General features: G+C 40.9%; 2 protein-coding genes across 5 annotated transcripts in view; one reads left to right on the forward strand and one right to left on the reverse strand.

Annotated features, from left to right (window-relative positions):
* Positions 1-6,914: 6,914 nt before the first annotated feature.
* MARS2 (methionyl-tRNA synthetase 2, mitochondrial) overlaps positions 6,915-16,438 on the reverse strand; it is a 69,641-nt gene continuing 60,117 nt past the window's right edge. Inside the window, exon 2 of the mRNA XM_025894052.2 lies at positions 6,915-7,121. The gene's annotated coding sequence lies outside the window, so the exon portion shown is untranslated. The remainder of the gene's footprint in view (positions 7,122-16,438) is intronic.
* Positions 11,083-16,438, forward strand: part of BOLL (boule homolog, RNA binding protein) — a 57,094-nt gene continuing 51,738 nt past the window's right edge. For 3 of the 4 annotated variants that reach the window (XM_073880655.1, XM_073880653.1, XM_073880656.1), the window contains exons 1-2: positions 11,085-11,241; positions 14,869-15,012. In XM_073880655.1, the coding sequence (XP_073736756.1) occupies positions 11,221-11,241; positions 14,869-15,012 (165 nt within the window). In that variant the 5' untranslated portion in view covers positions 11,085-11,220. Of the gene's footprint in view, positions 11,242-14,868; positions 15,013-16,438 lie in introns of all 4 variants that reach the window. The other variant, XM_073880659.1, reaches the window with a different exon arrangement.

Raw genomic sequence — 16,438 nt, forward strand, 5'->3', positions numbered from 1 at the left:
TTTTTAAGATTTATTTATCCATTTTAGAAAGAGAGAGTGGGGGAAGGGGCAGAGGGAAAGGAGAGAGAATCCTCCAGCCGACTCCCCACTGAGCACGGAGCCCTACTCAGGGCTCAATTCCAGGACCCTGAGACCATGACCTCAGCCAAAATCAAGAGCCAGTTGCTCAACTGACTGAGCCACCCAGGCACCCCTCTTATTTCTTATCTTAATTCTCCACACTCACCAATCATTAATGGCATCCATTAGGTATGATTCACATGGAAATATTTCATTAACAATCTTTGTTTTAAAGACAATCTTCATACTCATGGGGATGCTCACTAATCCTCCCTGTGGAAGGGTTTATGCCTCCTCAACTGGTTAACAGCAGGCTCAGTCTGTTATGGATTTGCTTTAGCCAATGAAAGATGAATGAAATCCCCCTCTGAACAGAGCCAGTGCACGCTTAACCATGATCTCATTTTCCTCTGTCACAAGATTAATTGGTCACCAGATAGAGGTTAGATCCTACGTGAAAATGGCAAGGAGCAGAGCTCAAGCCAATCTACAATGGATGTGTAACATGTTCAAGAAAGCAACCTCTGTGGTAAGTCTCTTAGATTTGGGGGTCATCTGTTACCGTAGTATAACCAAGTCTCTTTTAACTGATACAGATACATAAGTCTACTGAAAGCCCTATGCTTTCTACAACCATGCTATTGGTCCATATGGCCAGATACTACTTGATTTATATGGCAAATAAACATTACTGACATCTATTAAACTAGTAAAAACTAAAAATTTTTGGATATCTAAAAATTGTATATAGTTATTTCTATTTCTGTGACATATTTTTCTCATTTATTTCTTTCCTATAACCTATGTAAGCCTCTGTTTCTGTCTTTCTTGTTAGGTTTAGAAATGGCAGCATGAGTATGATCAATGCATGCTTCTTTTGGTATAATTTTTTCTTTTACCTGTCTTAAACATTTTTCTTCTCCTCCATGCACATCAACCCTCCCACTCCTTGCAAGGTAACTCAAATTAACAACCTAAGTTGCCAAGCTAAAGCATCTTTTCAGCTTTGGTGTACATTCACATGTGTGTGTGCATGCGTGTGTGTGTTTGTCACTGTTTGATTTACAAAAAAAAAAAAAAGAGGTGGGCAGACGTATTTTATACATACTGTTCTGTATCTTCTTTTTCTCACTTCTTTTTCTCAACAATACCTGGTAAGAATCCCCACCTTATCTGCATCTACTAATTTGTTCTTTTAATAACTGCAAATATTCTATGGTATGGATATATCATAATTCATTTAGGCATCACTGTATTTGGGGTATTCAATTTATTTCTAGTTTTTCACCACTACAAACAGCATTGTAATTATCACTTTTGCACACATGGTTTTATGAACCAGTTGTTTAATTTCCATAAGACAAATTCCCAAGTGTAGAATTTTTTAGGTCTAAGGATGTATGTATTTTTAATTTTAATAGATAATGCTAGATGGATTTCCCAAAGAATTACAGCACTTCACATTTCACCTTAATAGGTATTGTAGCTCTCAATAATTTCTGCCTATCTTATAGGTATAAAGTTAGGTTCCATTGTTATGTTAATTTCACTTTCCAGATTACTAAGCATCATTTCAAATGTTTCTGGGTCATTTGGACTCAGTCCACACATGTGCCAAGTAATTTTCCATTGGACTGAATGCCTTTTTTTTTTCTTGGTCTGTAAGAGTTCTATAGCAAACACAGAGATGCCACACTCAGATCCTGCTTCAGTAAGAGGCTCACTCTCCAGCTTCAAGGCATATGATTCACTGACAGCCTTCAGCTGTTCAGTTACTCAGGGTTCTTCTGAACTTTTGAGCCAAGGTCATGTTCTTCTTGGGGCAGCCCCTTGCCAGTGAATGAGTGAAGTGTTGATAGCTGAGGGCAAGCTCTTCTCTTCTCTGGGCAATCTCCAGTCAATAGGTCCTAGCCATTTCCACCAAGGCAGGACTCCTCCAACAGGCAATCATTGTTTCAGTTGCCGCTTGGGCTGGTTGAGATTTTTGTCATGTCTGTATCTGACCTCTTCCTGCCCAATCCTGCTTCTCCCTTTTCCCTCCACATGTTACTTTCCAATAAATCTTTCACCTCTAATGCTAATGCTTCTCAGAAAACCCAACCAGTATATTATAGATGTTATCCTTATTATGTCATCAGCTTTAATATTTTTCCAGACTATTGTTTATTGATTTTATATCTGTTGCCTATATATTAATTTTCATATAATCCAATATGTCTCTTTTCAGCACTTTCGGCACTTTCCAACCCCTAGGTTGTACATGTAATCTCCTACCTTTTCTTGCAAGATTTTTTTTAAGTATGTGGTCTTTCTATACTTTATTTTTGAATTTAGTTTATATGTGTATACAAGCATTTATATAAAATTTTTTAAATAAGATGGTGGGCTGGTTTTTTTCTTCATTAAATAATCTACTCTTTTCTCACTGAATTGAATTATCCCTCTTGTCATATGTTAAATTATCACAAATAGTGTACTTTTGGGTTATCTGTTCTGATCCAATACCATATGAATTTGATTATAGCGACCTTGTAGCATGTTCTAATGTCCATACTCTCTCCACATTGTAGCTAGAAGGATTTACCTAAAATATAAGTCTGACTCCCTGCTATGACTTTATTGGCTTCCCACTACCAGCTGAATAGAGTCCAGGCTTTCTGGCACATGTGGCCATGGCTCTTGTCTACATCCCTGGCTTCCTTTCTTGCTACTCCACTTCTCTTCCTACTCCAGATGTATAAATAATGACTTTTAATTTTGGTTGCTTCTAAAATTTTTCAGTGCTTCAAGGAGTTCCAACCTTAAACAGATCCAGATATATAATATAAGGGCAAATACAGACTAAAAATAAGAGGCTTAATTCTCCCTGGGAGAAATAAGGAAAAAGACTTCTCCCATATCTTTTTTTTTTCCCAGAATTTTTTTTCTCTGTCCTTTTCAAATGTATGTAAATCTTTATAATGGCTAACTATCCTCAAAAAGTTAAAAATAGAACTGCCCTACAATCCAGCAATTGCTCTACCAGGTATTTACCCAAAGGATACAAAAATACAGATTCAAAGGGGTACATACACTCTGATGTTTATAACATCATCAACAATAGCCAAACTGGAGCACCTTGGTGGCTCAGTCAGTTAAGTGTCTGACTCTTGATTTTGGCTCAAGTCATGATCTCAGTCATGAGATTAAGCCCTGAGTTGGGCGCCATGCTGGGCATGGAATCAGCTTGAGATTCTCTCCCTCTCCCTCTGCCTCACTGCCTGCTCATGTGTACTCATGCGCTTGAGCTCTCTCTCTCTCGCTCTCTCAAATAAATAAATCTTAAAAAAAAAAAAAGTCTGACTCTTGATCTCAGCTCAGGTCTTGATCTCATGGTCTGTGAGTTCAAGCCCCACATTGGGCTCCACATTGGGCATGGAGCCTATTTAAAAAAACAAACAAGCAAAACAATAGCCAAACTAGGAAATGAGCCCAAGCGTCCATCGACTGATGAATGGATAAAGGAGATGTGGCATATAAATACCATGGAATATTACCCAGCCATCAAAAAGAATGAAATCTTGCCATTTGCAACAACATGGATGGAGTTAGAATGTATTATGCTAAGCAAAATAAGTTAGTCAGAGAAAGACAAACACCCTATGATTTCACTCATATGTGGAATTCAGGAAACAAAACAGATGAACATATGGGAAAGGGGGGGAAAGAGAGAGGGAAGCAAACCATAAGAGACTCTTCATGATAGAGAACAAACTGAGGGTTGATGGAGGGAGGTGGGAGGGGGAATGGGATAAATGGGTGATGGGTATTAAGGAGGGCACTTGTTATGATGAGCACTGGGCATTATATGTAAGTGATGAACCACTAAATTCTACTCCTGAAATCAATATTATACTACATGTTAACTAGAATTTAAATAAAAACTTGGAAAAGAAAAAAAAAGAACCACCTTTTTGAAATGCAAACAGCAAGGGAGATAGTTCCCCTCTTCCCCAGTTTCAGTAAGAAGTTAAAAGCCTAACTTTGATGTTTGCCTTACTCCAGTTTGCAAAATTACCTCCTGCTATAAAGATACAAGGTTTGTTTTTCCTCTCCATAAAGCCAATAAGATGGTGACTCCAATTACCAGGTAAGGTTAGGATGAACTATCTGTGATGTAATGGGTTGTGTCTGCTTGGCAATATAAGTGGGTGAGATTCCTTTCTTCGTCTTTGCAATTTCTTGCCTGTGATGTGCACCACAGAGTTCGTGTTTATTCAATGATGAAACTGGTTTCTGTCTCTATCACCTTTGTGGAGAGGTATTCTTTTTTAAAAAAAAAAATTTTATTTATTCACTTGAGACACAGAGAGAGAGAGAGAGAGAGAGAGAGAGAGCATGAGCAGGGAAAGAGGCAGAGGGAGAAGGAGAAGCAGGCTCCCAGCTGAGCCAGGAGCCCGATGTGGGGCTTGATCCCAAGACCCTGGGATCATGACCTGAGCCAAAGGCAGATGCTTAACCATCTGAGCCACCCAGGTGCCCCTGTAGAGAGGTATTCTGAGTGGGGAGAAGATTTTGCATTTTAATTATATTTCCCCAATGGTGACCAATATGGATATTTTCTTGAACACAGAACCAATAGAGGGCAAACTCAAAGAAAGCTGTTTTTTAGCCTGCAATCATTAAACACAATGTGCAACCTAAATTTTCAGTTCACAAGGTTACCACATCTTAGGTTACCAGATCTGTGCTCCTGATATAGTCCCTCCTGCAATCTCTCAGGTGCCCTCTCTAAGAAAAAAACAAGTTTGAAGTTTTCCTGAGTTATTCTGTTTTTGTCATGTTTTCCTTCAACCAAAAGCAAACTAAATTCAACCGGTTTAATCCTATTGTAGAGAAAAAGTCATTCGATGGTTATGAACTCACTTTTGTATATGCTGTGATTGGCCCAAATCTCCCTTCAGGACCAAGCCATTTTTCCACCAGATGCTGGGGTGTGGGCTGTTCTCAGCTAAGTTCCTCTCCAGAAATTGCCCTCAGCCAAAGAGAGTCATCTTGTCCAAAGTCCAGACTTTTGTCTGGGAGTAGCCTGCACCCAATGTCTATAAATAGGTAGATGAGGATAGAGAGTACAGTGGAGGGGGAAGGGACCCTAGTCTCTGGGGACAACTCTGTAGGTCATCCTAGGATTGCTGAAACTCTGTTGCAAAAATCACAACTCAACTTGCTCTGCCCAGTCCTGCTTCCCTCACTCTTCTCAGGTACTCTTCCCAAACTCATATTCCCCAAAATTTCTACATGCAAATCTCAGAGTCTGTTTCCTGAGGAACCCACTTGCAACATTCACCAAGATGAATATTTTTCCAAATGTCAGTTACTGATGTCTGAGAATATGATAGTAAAACATGATGAACATAAACGAGGGCTTCTTGACACCATCTTACAGTGCAGGAGCTATGTTTAGGCAGGGCTATCACTGGCCCATTCAGCATCTTTTTATGTATTAGAAAAATGCACTCCGATTGAATGGAGGGGCTTGTGACTACATGGTTCTATGAGTGGAGCATTAAGGGCTGGATTTCATCCTACTAGCTCCTTTGGCTAGACAACCTTATGCATTGAGTAATCTATGCAACACTACATGGTGGGCTTCCTTAGATTCAAAAGATCAGAGTGCACCAAGGCAACAATTGCCCACTACTCAAAAACAACATAGTTGCTGGAGTAGAGGACAAGTGACAATTAAATATTTTTTAAAAAGATGTTTGAAACGACATGGATAGGACACTAGCAACATGAACTATTGCCAAGATGCCTATGGGTGAGAGAAAACATGAATTAAGAGGTTCATGATAGTACCCGAAAATACCTCATGCATCTGAAGGAAACCAGAATATGTCACCCCAAAATATGCCTCTTGACCTAGGAATTATTTTGAGTTAAAGGCAATTAAGAAACAGTAAACACAGAAAAAGCTCCCCCTTTTGTGCCTAAAGTCAGGAAATAAATTCTTTTACTGGAGACAGACACTTATCAGCCCCAAGACAGGGCACTAGAGGAATCTGCAAACTAATCTTGTTAAACTAACCCTTATCTTCCTAGTTTCTTCTTCACCATTTACTATCTCTAACCTAAACTCCTTCATCTTGTCAATTACTCATAAATGTATTGTTTGTCTAAAAGGTATAAAAGCTTCCTGCTCTGGTCAGTTCTTAGATCTTCATTCCCTTATGAAGGCACCCAAGTACATATAAAAATTCAGTAAAATTTGTATGCTTTTCTCCTATTAATCTTTGTCAATTTAATTTTCAGACCCAGCCAGGAACCCTAAGAGGGTCAAAGAAAACTTTTTCCTCCCAGACAGATCACATCTAAAGATGACATAAGAATGGAAGGAGGTTGGGGCGCCTGGGTGGCTCAGTCGGTTATGCATCTGTCTTCGGCTCAGGTCATGATCCCAGGGTCCTGGGATGGAGTCCCGCATTGGACTCGCTGCTCAGCAGGGAGCCTGCTTCTCCCTCTCCTGCCGCTCCCCCTACTTGTGCTATCTCAAATAAATAAAATCTTAAAAAAAAAAAAAAAGAATGGGAAGAAGTTAAAAAAGTTGTATAAATTTTTAAAATCTTAAAAAAAAATGTTGGGGGAGGCGCCTAGGTGGCTCAGTCGGTTAAGTGTCTGCCTTGAGCTCAGGTCATGATCCCAAGGTCCTGGGATTGAGCCCCTCCACAGACTCCCCTCTTCAGCAGGGAGTCTGCTGCTCCCTCTGCCCCTCTCCCTGCTCATGCTCTCTCTCTCTCTCTCTCTCAAATAAATAAATAAATAAATAAATAAATAAATCTTTAAAAAGAGAAAGAAAGACGGCCATTGGTGGTCAGAAGGTAAGGGTAAAATAAAGGGGCAAGCCAAGGCAAACACTGCAGGACTGAGTCTACAAGTGGACAGTATGTTCTGGGCAATCATTCTTGGACTGAAGTCTTGCTCCACAGGTCTTATTTTTGTATATGGTGGTATAATATCTGTGAATGTTCAAAGGATTTTGCGGGTGGGATGTTCCAAACACAAGGTCTTCCCCTGAAAAGCAACTGAAAACATGTGTATAACTATTAAACCATACTTGCGTAAGTGAATCAAGAAAAGATTCTCTGATGACTGTTTTTCATTCTTATTCCAGAAGTAAGAGTAAAATGGTAAGGAATGGGTATAAAATGGAGGGTGGGGTGAGGGTTGCCTGTTCCTTTAGTCTCTATTCTATAAATAATTACTGAGGTCCTACCTTATGCTGCACAGTCAGCTCTAATATTTTATATTCCTGCATCTAAGTAGCTCAAAATAAACTGCATATGCAAATAAAACAGTTTTATAAGGAATTTTCCAATGAATCACTTACTGTTCCAGTCTAGATCATCTGGGTAACATCCTCTCTAAATGTAAGTATTACATTCCATAAAGGAAAAGGAAATCTGAACCAGACTCTCTGCTCCTTAAGACAGATTTTTTTAAAACTCCTATCCTTCACCTCTTCTATTTCAAATATCCAACCATCATAGAGAAGAAGAAAGCACCTAATCATCCTCCAAAATACAACAACAGGTTAACAGACATGAGAGAAATAAAATGGAAACAGAGGCATCTTTTAAACATGTCCTTTCATGTTGTTTTATCTACCAAGGCACTCCCTGATTTGGGCTGTCTCCGCACCTGGCAACTCTTGTACTGCTACATTTAGCACATTGAGTGTATAAACTTTCTATTTACTTAGCTCCTTCTTGCACTAGACCAGAGGCTGCTGGAGAGCAAGAACCAGGTTTTAATCACTGCCATATCCCCTCCCATAAAGTAAAGCCTGGTCCATAGGAGGCCTACTGATGGTTATCTAGGTCTATAAGCTAGAGAACACATCCCAAGGGTTATTGAGAAAAGGACGGCCTAAAATGGATATTAAGAGTTAGAATCAGTGTCTAGAAAACTCAAGGAGCAGTAATGGAAGAATTACCAGTAAGGGAACGCAAGCAAGAGGGAGGGCAGGTTTGAGTAAATCCCTGAAATAAGAACTATGCTCTTAACCGACTGTGTGAAGGAAAAAGATGGGAAACATTGGGATGCTAGTACAAAATATAAACAAATGGGATATTAGGTTTGCAATTTGTTATGTGTTGCACTTTTATATTTATCTTTGTCAATGACCTCTCCAGGATTTGAAACTTGAGACTTCTGAACCATCCTCACCAATCCCTCCCCAACATCACCACGTCCAAGAGTCTCAGTTCTTCTCTGGTTTCTCCTTAATCCTTTCCCAGTATTTTATTCTCACAGCTGCCACTTCTGTTTAGATCCCCATTATTTTTCACTAGAGTCGTATGCTCCTAATTCAATTCTCTCTTTCCTGTTCTTTAAAAACTGTTCTCTGGTCTGAGCCTATCTTTCTAAATTTTGGTTCTGATTATATAACTTCCTAATTCAATAACTTCAATGGCCCTCTATTTGCAAAGGTCTCTAGAATAAAACTCTAAGTCATTATTACCACGATATAAATAACATGGCAGAGTGAACATGCATGGGCAATGGAGTCAAATAGAACCAAGTTTTGAAAACTGCATCTACCAGTCACTAGCAGTGTAACTACATGAGTCACTTTTACCTCTCTAAGGTTCAGATTTCCAGAGAGAGAAAGAATGGTAACTAAGAAGACTAAAAAAGAATGTGCCTAGGCTAGTGCTGGGCTCTATATCTTTCCTCCCACCTTCCCACCCAGACCAGAATTTCAGCCTTGATGATATCCTTACCCAGCTCTAGACATTGTGCCTCACGATGCTGTCCTCTGTGCTCCTACAAGATCTTTGACTGCAGTTCACATATCACTTATCCAATTCTGCTTGTGTCTTATTAATTATAAGCACATTTAGATATAATCATTTTTGAGCAGTTAGTCCTTTCTTTCCTTCTAGGTTGAAAAAAAAACTCAAGATGAGGATTTGATCTTGTTCATCTTCTTATCTCCCATAACATAGAGCATTAGGTACTACGCATAATAGGAACACTATAAATGTCTACTAGTTGAGTTGTATACTTTTACATGATCTACCCAAGTTTTAAAACCAAAATTTCCTTTTGCTTTAAGAATTAAAAGAGAAGAACAGAGAATTACTGTCACAGGCCTTGAAATACAATTAATGTTCCCTAAATTGAGTTGATTAATTTGTGTGTCACAGACTGAACACCTACTATGGTGAAGACAGTCTTTAAAAATAAGGGTTTTCAGGGGCGCCCGGGTGGCTCAGTCGTTAAGCATTTGCCTTCGGCTCAGGTCATGGTCCCAGGGTCCTGGGATCGAGCCCCACATCGGGCTCCCTGCTCAGCAGGAAGCCTGCTTCTCCCTCTCTCACTCCCCCTGCTTGTGTCCCCTCTCTCGCTGTGTCTCTCTCTGTCAAATAAATAAATAAATAATCTTTAAAAAAATAATAAAAAAATAAAGGTTTTCAGTCAAAAAAGATTTGGGCAAAAGAGAATAATAGCTACTCAAATCCATCATTACTACCGAAAAAAAACCACACCCAAAGATCAGTTCTAATGTTATCGAACAACAAAATTATTCTGCTCTAGAATATGAGTATTAATTTGAATAGGTTTGTATTCTGTTTCCACAGAAACTAAAACCTGAAATGAGCTTAAATTGCATGCAGAAATGTATGACTTTTAGGACGCTTTAGCTGAACTGTATCCAATGAAAACAATTATGTTTCCTATTTTATTTTTGGTAAATAATATAAAGATCTAATCCTTGAGCATATTAAAATTAATACAATGATACTGCATATTTTTAAAGTATTTCTCTTGAAAGTAAAATAACCCAAAGCCAAACTTTTATGAGAGTATAGAAGTTATTACTAATGTAACTTTTAACAGTTGTTGCTGCTAACTTTTATAACAACACATGTCAAAATGGTTAAGCTCATGAATTGTCAGGAGACCCCAGTTAAATCTCTTAGAGCTTTAGCTTTTGACCAAATGGACTTAATCTCCATCTGATTGAGCCCTTGATAAATGGTAGTTGGGTAAAAATCATCATCCTTATCACATAAATTTACTTCGTTGTAATTATTTACGCCTTGATTAAATATTATATATCGCCATTACATTCTATATGTATGTATAATATTACATTATGTATTATAGCGGCGATCTATAAAATTCTCAGCTACCTTTTACAGATATTTTTTACAAAGTACTCTTCTTTCAAAGACGCTCCCAAGGCTATTAGCGGCCAGAGCCGCTCCAGGCAAGCCGCACTGTGCTCACCCCCTCTGGCGCGCGGGTGGCTTCGTCGAGGGCCGGCTCCCGAGGCTGTTGCTGCGGCCAGGCGGTGCTCGGCCGCGAGGGGCCCGCGGGAGCCGCGAGGGGCGCCGGCCTGTGGCGGGCGCCGGGGCCCAGACTGGGCTGCGCGGCGAGTCCTGGCCAAGCCACCCTCGCTGCCCCGCCCACTGGCGGGAATGAGTGACGGCGACAACAGGTGCAAGCGCGGAGTCCGAGGCTTCTCCGGAGTCCCCGAGTTTGGCGCGTCAGGCCCGGGGGGGTCAGAGTTTGACTCTGGAAACCGCCCTCCTCGCCTTGCACCAGCCTTCCGAAGTCGCCCCTCAACCGGCCTCTTGCTCCTTAGCAAAGCCTGAGGTCACGTCAACCTCTCGAAACCCACCAGTCCCGGGCGCCGACTTTTCTCCAAAGGGGAGAAGAGAGGAAGGCGTGCGGTGCATGGTGCTTTGCATAACCGTTCGCGCTCTCCTCCCCAGCCGTCGGAAAGCAGGCGAGAGTGGCCCCAGAGCCAAGCCCTCGTCCGCACACCACACGCCCACCCCGACTTGGGGCACGCTCTTCCCCTCAGACGGCCCAGCTCGGCGACCACGGGCCACAGCCGAAACCGCCCGCCCGCGCCGCTCCCCGGCTTGCGGCGCCCGCCCGCCCGCCCCGCCGTCCGAGGCGACGTCGCCTGCTCCTCCCCACCCCACCCCCCCGGGTGGCAGGTTCAGGCCCCGGGTCCGAGCCTGCGCCCCTGCAGCTGTCACTGCCGCCGTCGCCGCCAGGGGGAGTGTCCGTCGGGAAACGTGGTGTTGCTTCCTTGGTGTGAAGGTGCTTTCAAACTTCGGGTTTCTGTTCCTTTCCCCCGGTTTTTGAAGCGCGTAGAGGAAGATGGAGACGGAGTCCGGGGCGGTGAGTACAGCAGTCAGGGCCTCCGGCCCCGGGGTAGCAGGGATAAGGAGCAACGTGGACTCCGTTCCTGAGGGGCCGGAAGAGCGAGGTCTAGCGCCCAAACGCCCGCTATTTTGTCGGGAAGAAATGTGGACAGGACGCCTCATCTACCACCGCGAAGAGCGGCCCGCCTGCAAGCCCGGTCGGGTCGTGTCGTGGGGTCGGGAAGGTGGGACCACCGGGCCTGGACCGGGTGTAGGCTGGCTGGGGGACCTCAGTAAAGGCCGGGAGGTTTCGGGAGTCGGCGGGTGGCTGCGTCCTATGCACCAGGCGGGGCTGGGCAAGAGCAACAGCTTTCCCGCCGAAACTGGGCTCAGCGACGTCTTTGACGCTCGCTCTGGCGGGACTCCGCCCAGCCGCCCACCGCGAGGGGTTGTCAGGGCGGCTGACACCGCCTCTCCCCGACTGGTCAGTGTGGACCGGAAGGCCTGAGAGACCTGGGGGGAGGGGAGGGGCCCCGTGGCCCACGACGGACCCAGAGACTCTGACACCTCAGGGCCCGGTGGGGGAGGGGCGGGAACCGGAGGAGGCCTGAGGGGCCTGAGGCGCCGAGGCAGGCGCCGCGGTGCCCCGCCTCGCGCCCCGCTGGCAGCCAATCAGCGCGCGCCACGTGCGGACCGGGGGGTTGCCAGCGCTCAAGGCCGACGTCTGGTCGGTGCCGTTGAGGATTCCCGCCGCTACTGCTGGCGGGATTGCGGGGCAAGATTTCTCGTTGGCTAGCCTTCTTTTCCCTCCCGCACTTTGGTGGGGAGGGGGTGGATCCTCGTGTCAGTGTCCAAGTTCACGATGACCCGAGAGAACCCGAGGAAGTTGTTGCCGCGGCCATATACCCCAGCGCCTCAGCTTGCTGGCCTCGGAGGGGAAGGAGCACCGAGGCCGTGACCGCGACGGTTAGCCTGCCCTCTTCCTGTTGTCTCCGTTGGCAAAGTGGATGATAGATTTCGAGGTTAATTCTCAAGGGAAGAAGTCAGTAAGGGCACATTAGAGGACATTTTTAATAAACTCTTTAGTGTAGTCCTAAGCTAAGGATCCTTACTTCTAACCAAATAATAGCACCTACCTAAGTGCTTTTCATACATTTGCAGAATCATTGCCAGTGGAATCTGAGGCTTTATTGTTTAACTCCATGCATCGCTAGCCTTCTCTAAGGAATTTAGATGTTGCTTCTGCTTGAGCCTTGTCACTGCTAACATTAAAATATTTTCCAGGTTATTTTAATAGCATATTCTTAAACCTCAGCCTAATGGTTGGGATATCAGGAGCAGGAAGAAATGATTCGTTTATTCATTTGTTCACCAAATATTAATTGAACATTTCCTATGTACCGGCTCTACTTGAGACGCTTAGTGAGCAAAACAGGCAGAATCCCTTCCCGTATGAACATTGCACTATAGTGGAAAGTGATAGACAGTAAACACAAGTAAATTATATAGCATGTTGGAAAGTACTAAGTGGTAAGAAAAATGAGGCAGTTGGAACCCCCAGTACAGCAGGAGTCTTAGAAACTGGAAAATGAAGTGAATAGGTTGGAAAAGTTAGATGTTTTTCCTTTCTGGGTATCATTTAACTAGTTCTCAATATAGGAAATAAAGCATTCTTTTCACTTCTGTTCATGTCATCTCTCTCTCAAGGAAAAATAATGGAATTAACTTTTATTTAAACCAACTGGAGAACAAACGAGTTCATCTGTTGAACTCATTTTGTTTTTAAGAAGAAAATTTCATAAAGACTGATTTTTTTAATTTTGCAAATACGTAATTTCTGCACTCTCTAAACAGACAGACAAGATTATATCTACTAGAGCTGTCCTATTATCTCTAGCAATGCAAATATCCAGTAGAAAAATAAAACTACGCATCCCCAGATCATCCATCCGTTCTCTGTACTATAGACTCACTATTTGTGACTGAAGTTACAAATAACCTCCAAATGCCTAGAGAGCATGCTGTTAAGATTGGATTCCCAATTTCTTTAATTGGAAACTACAACATAGCAATTATTAAATGTGATAAATTTTCTGTGGTTTAATAGGTGTTTTTGTGAACTCCCTTATTAGGGAATATGTGTTGTTTGTCCCCCCTTAATACTAGATGCAGAATAGAGCCCAGTAAGGTCCAGCCTACAGCCCCATAATCACTCCTGGTCTAGTCATTTCTCAGTATATCTTGAAGAGATTAATTTAGGGATTATGGTTTTATTGGCCAATGAAGTGAGAGAGGAGAGCAAATATGAAAAAGAACAACTCCATTATCTAAGAGATTCATTTTCATGTATTTGTTTCTCAGAGAATTGAAATTATGAACTGCAAGCTTTTTTGAAGTATTCATTTAGTATGTTAGACTGTCTCGGAAGTCTGTTAAGTGTCCCCAGAAAGAAAGTAATTAGCAAGTGCTTAAATTGGTTTCTCTTCAAAATTCTATTCTCAAGTCTTGTTTTTTTCAGATATACGTTAAGAGTCTGCCATCTTGCCATTGTACAAAGGCTTATATGTTAATATATATTTATTAAAATCTAAATTAGGCCCCCAACTTAGAATTGTGAACATACATGTACTGAGCTCAGTTCTTTGGTATACAAATTTATACCTATGAGTTACAGGTATATACATTTTTTTTATGAAATCAGTTCAATGTTCAAATTGACAAGTACATTTAAAAATTTGACTTTAAGAGCTAAAATATGGCGAACTTGAACATCAAAGTTTATTGACTTGTCAGTGCCCTTTAGCCAAAGACTGCCAGGAACATACCTGCAGTTAAGTAAAGTTGGGTCTATTGAATTGTTGGCACAAGGAAGAGCATACACCATGGAGCCTCTAGGTAAGAGGGTGTTAGAAAAGAACTTACTATGGGATTTAGGCTTGTGTTAAGCTCTTTTTAGAGAACATTTAAGGGAGAAGGGCTATACTCTGAAATACATGTTGTCAGAAAGTGGGAGTAATTCTATGATTGGGTATGTTAATTTTTATTTAGAAGGTAAGAAAAATAGATTGAGGCCAAATCTGTGATTGATAAAGAAGGAGCAGTTACACAAATCAGCCAGGATTTTTGTTTCTTGTGGTTTGGACAATGTTTTTGTTTTTGTCAGGGTTCAGACATCATTATGGAATGGTCTTGTTTTTAATGTGATCCATCACAGTCAAAGAGTAACTTTGCCTAATGTCTGTTAACAAGAGAACACCACAGCCTTACTGTGAGTTCCAGGCCAACACCTAACATCACCAGAACCAAGCCAGTTCCCGGCTGTCTAGGGCTGTTTTTCTCTTTCTCAAACTTCTTTTTCAAGTTTAATATTCCTTAACATTTATAATATTTAAGTAGTATATTTAATAGCAATTAACATAAGTATATTTAAATAATATATTTTAAGATTTAAGATTTTCTCTGTAGTGGAGTAGACCCTGTATTTCCCATATTTTTGTTGCTCCAAAAAGTTATTAGTTCTAACCATAATTTTCATATTAGAATAAAATTAAAGTCTAAAATATTACATTTTGCCTAAATGACTCAACTTTTTGATAGATATGTTTTCAGCCTGCATCAAAACTTATACCCAATGCTAAAAATTTAAAAGAATTTTATTTTACAGCAAACATCAAATCAGACGCCAACAGATTCATTATCTCCATCCCCTAATCCTGTGTCACCTGTGCCTTTGAATAACCCAACAAGTGCCCCAAGATATGGAACAGTGATCCCTAATCGCATCTTTGTAGGAGGAATTGACTTTAAGGTACCTATTTATGTATGCAACATAGTATATTTTTTGCATTAGAAGTTATTTTATTTCTCAGAAATACTTTGTACAACTACAAAAATAATATTTACTAATTGCATAATGATTAATAGGTTTCACATTGTCTTACTATAAAGAATCTTTTCAATAACAATGTAGGTTAAATAGAACATATATAATTGTCCAGTTTCACATACAAGGAAATTGAGGCTCATTGATGTATCTACAGGCTCCTAGCTTCTTAGTGACAGAGTGAAGACTAGAATTCCAATATTCTGACTCATAGTTTCATATTCTTTACTTCACCATACCACACTAATTATACTTTATTACATAGTATTCCAAAAGACCAAATAATGTATGACTATAATTAAAAGATTCAATATTTAAAAAAACACAAAATTTAGTCCTATGAAATCCTATTTCTTTATCCCAATTTTATTGTCAGGTTCCTACTGAGTAATATCCTGAACATCTTTCGCAAATTGTTTTCTGCCACCTAAGTTAGAATCTGATCACAAAAAAAGGCCTGTGACCTTATCAGAATAAAGCATCTTCACATTAATATATTTTAATTATGAGGGGCGCCTGGGTGGCTCAGTCGGTTAAGCGACTGCCTTTGGCTCAGGTCATGATCCTGGAGTCCCAGGATCGAGTCCCGCATCAGGCTCCCTGCTCAGCAGGGAGTCTGCTTCTCCCTCTGACCTTCTTCCCTCTCATGCTCTCTTTCTACCATTCTCTCTCTCTCTCAATAAATAAATAAAAATCTTTTAAAAAAATCGGTTAATTATGTAATCAGCCATTTCACTGTTTCAGAGAGGCTTAGTCTGTGTTGTTGTTGTTGTTGTTGTTGTTAGATGTTTTGCAGCACCATTTGGGAGGTAGTAGTAAACACCTCTAGGAAAGGCCTGCATGGCTATTTTGAGTAGAATATCCTACTTCCAAATGGATATGTAGAAGGATTTCCAAGCTTCCATTTTATATACTGGAAATGACAGGGATAGTTGTTTTTCTTAATTAAAAAAAAAATCCTTGTGCCATTAGGGTATGAAATTTATTACTCACTATATCCCTGTAATCAGTCTTTCACAATTTGGATGAAATTACTTTTTTTCTGCTCAAGAGAAATGTTACACTTACTGTATTTGTCAGAATAATGATTCTTAAGCAAGTATGTGATTGGGTCACTAAAAATAAAAATTATTTCTAATAAAATGTTTATTTTTTTAGAAAGATTTTCTGTTTCTATGGAAAATATTAATGGCTGACCATAAATATTCAAGTTGAGTATTCATGTTCAGAATTAATTTATATTACAAACAGTATAATTTTTAAATAAATCTTCAATAAATGGAAACATTTGTATGGCTAGGTTATTCTAGGTTACTGAATTCTGTCAACTACATTATGAGCTTTGGAGGCC

The sequence above is a fragment of the Callorhinus ursinus genome, unplaced genomic scaffold (assembly GCF_003265705.2).
Source record: "Callorhinus ursinus isolate GAN/ISIS: 27379988/994484 unplaced genomic scaffold, GSC_fseal_2.0 scaffold2, whole genome shotgun sequence".
NCBI classification, from domain to species: Eukaryota; Metazoa; Chordata; class Mammalia; order Carnivora; family Otariidae; genus Callorhinus; species Callorhinus ursinus.